At 46.0% G+C, this 7538-nt stretch overlaps 1 protein-coding gene across 1 annotated transcript; it reads left to right on the top strand.

Annotated features, from left to right (window-relative positions):
• Window positions 1-1849: 1849 nt before the first annotated feature.
• LOC119314238 (phenylalanine--tRNA ligase alpha subunit, cytoplasmic-like) lies at window positions 1850-6167 on the top strand. Its single transcript, XM_037588988.1, has 18 exons — window positions 1850-2020; window positions 2110-2232; window positions 2330-2419; window positions 2702-2758; window positions 2870-2922; window positions 3035-3127; window positions 3427-3517; window positions 3611-3648; window positions 3737-3775; window positions 4056-4132; window positions 4205-4289; window positions 4355-4454; window positions 4617-4713; window positions 4838-4909; window positions 4997-5063; window positions 5141-5266; window positions 5704-5758; window positions 5824-6167. The coding sequence occupies exons 1-18, from the start codon at window positions 1850-1852 to the stop codon at window positions 5908-5910; spliced, it is 1521 nt and encodes a 506-aa protein (XP_037444885.1). The 3' UTR covers window positions 5911-6167.
• The last annotated feature ends 1371 nt before the right edge of the window (window positions 6168-7538 follow it).

Raw genomic sequence — 7538 nt, 5'->3', positions numbered from 1 at the left:
CATGGCCGTGCGGTGCACAATAGTGTTTTTTTGCGGGATAATACTTGTATTACTCAATCATCCAAGAATTACAATCACGACCGACAATGTCTAGGAGTTCTTCTGGACCGGGTCCAAGCCACACAACCGTTCGGCATCATGATCGTCCAAAATTTGCCAAGAAATGACTAGCATTATTTTTGCTACGAACAATATGAGTAATACAAGAATTACGCTCGATCAAAAGATTTTTGATCTCCTTTATCATAAAGGCATATTTTGATCTATTTGTTTCTGTACTTTGTACCATGTTCACTGCTTGTAGACTGTCTGATTCGACATCGATAGGTAGATTGCTCCATTGTAGCGCAAGCAAAAGGCCCTCCCGAATGCCCATAATCTCTATCTCAATCACATCATCACAAGTAAACAAATATCTGCATGAACTAAAAATGATTCTGCCTCTGTTGTCTCTTAAAATCATACCTGTACCTGCTACACCATTCAGAACAGATCCGTCGGTATTCAACTTCACCCGGCCAGCCGATGGGGCAGCCCAAGAACTAAAGTCCAGTTGCCTTATATTGCATGAAGGAGCAGCCAAAGGGAAGCACACCTGGGCTGGGTACTCACCCTTTGAGTGGTCTGCCAGCGGGTCTGAAGCAATTGAGTTTAGCGAGGCGACGTAACTAGCAAGAAAGCGGCAGGAGACATCCACTGGTGGTGCAGGTTTGTTATGAACCAACTCATTTCGGATGTGCCATATCCGCCAGAGAAGCATCATGAACCGTAGCCGGACAGGTTCGCACAACTCTGAAGTTATTTGAACAAACCATTCCCTTCCTGTAGGCAGTATTTTTGTAACATCTGGGAGATCCCATTCAGCAGGCATTGCTTTCCAAAGACGTTTTGCATTAATGCAAGAGCAAAAGGTATGGAAGGAATCTTCCTCTTCACAGCTACAAATCGGACACATAGCACTTGTTTCCAGATTTCTTTTCTGTTTGTTCTTCCAAGTAGCAAGAGAGTCTGTAGCTAATCTTCATGCAAAATTCAGTACTTTAGGCGGAGCCGGAGTGGACCAGATACACTTCCAGCCATCCCGAGCTCCATCTGGGTGCCTACTGGAGGAAGCAACAGCACCGTTCATCGTCTCATTAGACGCAAGTCTGTAAGCACTACGTACTGAAAAGACGCCCGATCTTTCTGGCGCCTAGGCAAGGAAGTCGTCACCAACCCGGGAAGAAGGCCGGATTTTCAAGATTTCACATATGTCCACAGAGCGGCACTGTCGGCCCTCGCGTCGATGCCGCTGGATGCCGGGGGTGAGTCACAGAGTCAGAGCTGACCCGGACGACGGCGCGAGGACGTCGTGGCATGCATCGGTCCCTGTGCCGATGCTGGAGGCGAGTCGGCTGACCAGAAAGGAGGACGCTGCTGCATGCATATATAGCAGCCGTGGTTCGGCGGCGAAAGGAGATGCCCGGGGCCGAGAGCCGACGGTGCGCTGCTCATTAGCTAGCTAGCGGTAGCACAGCCTGCCTCGAGCGGCCACTGAAGTGGACACAAGAAAATACGCACAAACCCATCCAAAGACTCAGAAAAGTACGGGGCACTTGGTATTTTTTTGCTGGAAAAAAGACGCGGGGGAGAAGATTTAATCTGATCGTTGGATGGAGAATGGACGCAGGGGAGCACGGGGGGCAGCATTAGGCAAGCCCCGTCCAAACTTACCGTGCCTGCCACGACTGTCGAACCACACCAGGGAATATATAACCGAGCCGAAGCGGGCGAGACCCGACCCGACAAAACCCACACCAAAACCCCCACGTTCGCCGCCTCTATTCCCGGAACCCCATCGCCGTCGGCCATGGCGGCGACGCAGCCGTCGGCGGACGTGGAGGGCGCGCTCCTCGCCCACCTCAACGCCAACGGCGAGATACCCGACTCCCGCTCCTTCGCCTCCTCCCTCGGCGTCCCGCACAAGGACGTCGAGGACGTCATCAAGAGGCTACGCGCCTTCCACATCATCGAGAGCACGGTACGGCACCCTCTGCTTCGCGTCGTCCCTGCCTTCCCCGAGTTGTTCTCCCGAGACCTGACGAGCCGTGCTTGCTTTCCTGCCCGCAGGACATCACCAGGGAGGCGTGGGTGCTCACCGACGAGGCCAAGGGCTACGCCGCCGGGGGCTCCCCCGAGGTGCACCTCGTCGCGGCCATCCCGCCCGAGGGTGCCTCCAGGGCCGCGCTCGAGGTGAGTTCCCTCTCTGCTCCCTTTAGGAGGCGCTCGGTTCGAGCCGATAGTTTCTGCTCCGGGGATGATCTCTGACGCCCAGAGTGCTGCATTGCAGGAGGAATTCGGGGACGTCTTCGATATTGCACGGAAGGCTGCCGCCAAGAACAAGTGGATTAGATTTGAGAACGACCTCGTGCTGAGAACGGTATAGAGCTGAGCTCGTTTCGTCTCTTCTCTTTGTTGTCGTCGGAGAGATATAGAGCTCGGTTCAGTGTGTATTTGTATTGGAAACTTGCCTGGCATGTTCTCAACTTGCCAGTGTGTGGGTTGTAGATGTAGAAAACAATTGCCTCATCATCATAGTTCAACTATTTCAATGTGCAATGGTTACATCTATGTTCATTGAAGGTCTCTGGGCGTGCGTGCGTGCCTTTATCTGTCTTGAGCTTTGGCATGACATTGTGTAATTTCTTTTCGTTTTATTCAGGTTGAGGATGCCAGGGATGAGTTGCAAGAGCTGCTTAAAAGAGTGGAGAATGGGGAGGTTGGTGTTGCTTATTGCTTGTTGTTCCTCCTATATTTTGCATTTCCACTTGGAACCATTTACTGGATTGTGTGGCATGGCACAATTATTTCATGTAGGTCTTTCATGTAGGTTGTTCCTGATCCAAGAAAGGAGTTGGAGAGAAGAAAGCTTGTAACAAAAGAGTAAGTATCTGTTTTGAAGATATCTCTTTTACAGTTTCAGTAAATGCTAGCCAAGTACAGTATCAAATAGTCGATTATCCCCAACTTTTACACCTGCTTCGCTGTTTTTCAGAAAAACTATTTGGTATTCACTGAAGAAGGGACCTGAATTTGTTGTAAAGAGAAAAACATTGGCTACCAATGTGACACGAGAACATCTCAAGAGGTAATTTGATGTCACTTCTCTCAAGCTAATTTCCAAAATTGATCAGCAAACCTCTGCTTGTTGACTGTAAACTATAATGTACCATGAGCAATTGAAGACTACATAGAAGACTCCTCATTGCCTTTTCTCTTGTAAATAGCCCAGCTGTACTTATCCTATCTGTGGAAGGCTACATTAAACTTATTGTTATGTTAAAATCGACTTTTAATAACATCTATTATGTGTGTACCTATTAATGGATAGCAGTAGCAGACTTCTGATATATTTCCCTTTTAAATGTTTTTTCTTTCCTAATAAAGTGGCGACTGGAAGGATCTGGAATTTAAAGATTATAACTATGGAGCCCAAGGACAACCTATTGCGATAGGATATAGTCAACCCTTGTTGGAGGTACTTCAAATCTTTACGGTGTTCCGTTTTTTCATACAGCTTTATCTGATAAACCAGATAAATTATAACTGTTATTTCGTGGATTTTCTTCAGGTCCGTGAAGCAATCCAGAACATTTTTCTTGAGATGGGGTAAGTACAAATATTTTGGTCATGATATTTGCAGTTCAAGGCAATATTCAGAAAATGGATTAATTCATTTTATTGCTTGATGTAACAGGTTCAGTGAGATGCCTACAAACATGTATGTAGAGAGCAGGTAAAATACAAAAAAAGACAAGACATAGTTTTTTCTGTTCTCATACCTGTTTGTTGTCAATTTCTTGTACTGGTAGATCTTCTCTACAAACTTGAAGTTATTTTAGGTTTTAGGATTGATTGATAGATTGGTGACAACACCGTATTATGAGTATATGACAAGACAATGTAGTGTATAGCATATCATAGTTTCCTAGATAAAGATCCATATATTGTAAAAAAAAATAAAGATCCATATACTATTTATAACACATTATGTATGGTTGTCTTTCCTTTGGTAGCTTCTGGAATTTCGATGCACTGTTCCAGCCACAACAGCATCCTGCTCGTGATTCGCACGATACATTTTTCCTCAAAGGTAAAGGTTATGCTACTTCTGTTCAGCCAACAGTTGGATTTAAACATATTTAATCAATCAATTTTTTTGCAGCCCCTGCTACAACAACACAATTACCTGATGACTATCTTGAGAAAGTGAATCAAGTCCATCAATCTGGTGGTTATGGTTCCAAAGGGTATGTTGTGGTGTCTTTGCTGCAGTTTAGTCAAAGGGTTTTTAATTTGAGGTTGCTGTCTGCAGATATGGTTATGATTGGAAGCGAGACGAGGCGGAGAAAAACCTGCTTCGTACTCACACAACTGCAGTTTCCGCAAGGATGCTATACAAGCTAGCACAGGAGGTATAGCAATTAAGTGTTGCTTATTTTATCTATGTAATTCCATTGTAGCTTATATTGTCATAGTTTGACTAAATTAGTGTAGGCGATATCAGTTTTTTTTTTCTGTTCTGTTGAATGGTTCATGAGGTCTGTTTTTCTTGACAAACCACCATGGTTGTTCAGGAACATTTTGCTCCTAAGAGATACTATTCTATTGATCGTGTTTTCCGGAATGAAGCTGTGGACCGAACTCATCTTGCAGAATTCCACCAGATAGAAGGTAACCATTCTCTTGTTTCTTTTCTATGGGGTGTTCAATTGATTGATATTTAGTTCATATCTTGGGTGTCACACACACATAACCCTTTTAACAAGGAAGCTACTTACAATGCTTCTGATTTCAGGTCTTATTTGTGACTATGGTTTGACGCTTGGTGATCTGATAGGTGTACTGGAGGATTTCTTCTCCAGGCTAGGTGCTAAACCAAAGCCATCAACTTTATTATAATATTTATGGATGCATGGTGATTTAATAATGCCACCTCTCCTTTTCTGGCTCTTAGGCATGTCAAAGCTGCGCTTCAAACCTGCCTACAATCCATACACTGAACCAAGCATGGAGATTTTCGGGTCAGAACAACTTTGATCGCTATTGTTTTCAAGGTTATTGTGATCCCATGAATCATCGTTATGTTATTTTTTTCCAGCTACCATGAAGATCTGAAGAAATGGGTGGAAATAGGCAACTCGGGCATGTTCAGACCTGAAATGTTACTTCCCATGGGACTGCCAGAGGGTGTTAATGTTATCGCATGGGGTCTTTCACTTGAAAGGTAAAACTGGCACAGTTTCTATACGAATGATTCCTTTATGTGCATCTCTATGTTAAATTGAGGTCTTTTTCACTTGAAAGGTAAAACTGGCACAGTTTCCATCAGTCGTGGAGACGAGCCTAGTAATAACAACCCTTGCAATTCATTCTTATGAAGTATAGAAAATCATCATAGGGCTAGGGCATCACAACTCAAGATAGCTTAGCCCTAGGCTTTACCCAATGCTAGCTCCGGCCCTGGTTTCCATATGAATGATCCCTTTATGTGCATCTATATATGTTAAACTGAAGTTTTTTTTTTCTAAAATAATTAAATAAATCACCTTCGCAATCCTTGTTTTGCAACTAATGTATTGAATAGAAGTGCAAGAGAAATCTTTGCTTTATCTGTCGAATTGCAGGAGATGTGTGCTGACCACATTTTGGTGCTGAATGCAGGCCAACAATGATTCTGCGTAACATTGACAACATACGGAAGCTCTTTGGGCCAAAGGTACTGTGCTTATTAACTTTGTCATATACCACGAGCATGTGCAATATTAATTATGATCTTTACAGGTCGACTTCAAAGTGATCAAGGACCGGCAGATTTGCCGCGCGGGGATCAGCTGTAGTGAGCCGGATAGGACTTTAGCTGGTGACTGACATGCCATGTTTGAGTTGATGAGCTGCTGGATGCGAATGGTGGTTCTTTGTGGCTGTTATGCCTTTGAAGACCAGTACTTGTGCATTTAACAGAGGGAGTGCAGAAACGCACATATGTTGTACTCCTAGCTCTGAATTGCAATTTTGAGGTGTTCATGTCCGATACTACTGATGCTTGTGTTCCCTTTAACAAAGGGCAGCACACACAACCCTCTACGGAAACGCATACGCACGGTTGGAAAAGAAAGTAATCAAGGGCTTCAGCCATAAATTTCCTAATATTTATCTCCCATGTCATTTTCAAGCCTGTCCTGTCTATTTCCAACCACGGCCAACTGTGCAGACTATTATAGAACATCATTGCAAGTTGGAGCGGGCTCTCCGGCATTTTATTCATTCAGCGGTAACCTGTCTGAGCTCAAGCTGAAGCCCAGAAAACCAGGGATTACATCAGAGTAGTTTACAACACTCTTGTAAAAGAGCTTCTTTTGCACAACAATGTGCTTGCATAATGGGAAACGTTTCGATCCGGTGCACCGGTCGAACTTCCCGCCGGACTCGTGCGCCACGCTGGCTCACGCGACACGAAAACAAACCACCCCGTGTGAAACACATGTATACGGTGGATCCCGCACGACTTTTCCTCCTTTTCTTCTACCTCCAGCCCATCACGGCCCTGCCCTTCGCACCTGCCCCACGCTGGTCGCATCCTTCAGAAACTCTCTCACCGGCGGCGAGTGCTCGTGTGCGACGACGCCCAACAACGCCTCTCCTTCATGGTCGGTGAGCCCCTCTCCTATCCTCCTCCCCAATTCGTATCCCCGGCTCCCCGCTAGCTTCCCACGACCATGGCCGTCTGACTTTCGGATCTCAGCCATGGCCTCCGCCCAACTACGGCTCCGAGTCGCCGCCGGCGAAGCTATGGGAACTATCAGGGCGCAGCAACCAGAGCTGCAAGCCTGCAACCACGGGCACACGCTAGACGGCGAGGATGGGGCGGCGCTGGTCCTAGCAAATCTAACGTCGTGGTTTTTTGCTACATGCTTCAACCGGCATAACATTTTGCTACAACTGGCATAGCATTTTGCTACAACCACGTCACATTTTGCTACAACACACAGCCAGTGTCACCTTTTTGCTACAAGTGTCGCAACCGTTACCTAGAATAGCTTCAACAATTGTTGAAAAAAGCTTCAACCATATATACAGAAAAGCTTCAATGGCACTGCACAACAAGGAAAAGCTGCAACCGTAGTTAAATTTTGCTACTACCGACGAAGTTTTTTGCTACATCGATCAAGGCGGAGCTGCGACCTCGCGACGGCGGCAATGGCGATTTTGCTGCAACCATGATAGGTTTTTGTTACTATCGTCGAAGGTTTTTGCTACAACCGCTGCGCCCCTGCGACTATGGCGGCGGCGCTTTTTGCTGCAACCGTAGTTGTTTTTTTGCTATTACTGTGAAGTTTTTTGCTACATCCATTCAAACAACGCTGATTAACTGGCGGTTCGTCGTCCATGCAATCCCCTGCAGCCAGCATCAACGACGAGGGCGGCGGCGGAGCTACAACCATCGCCGTCGAGAGCTGCAGCCGCAGGTAGAGCTGTTGCATGGGTCAAGGTGACGA

This window comes from Triticum dicoccoides, chromosome 6A (assembly GCF_002162155.2).
Source record: "Triticum dicoccoides isolate Atlit2015 ecotype Zavitan chromosome 6A, WEW_v2.0, whole genome shotgun sequence".
Lineage (NCBI taxonomy): Eukaryota > Viridiplantae > Streptophyta > Magnoliopsida > Poales > Poaceae > Triticum > Triticum dicoccoides.
Note: the sequence above shows the minus strand (reverse complement) of the source record. Positions and strands in the feature narration are given on the sequence as shown.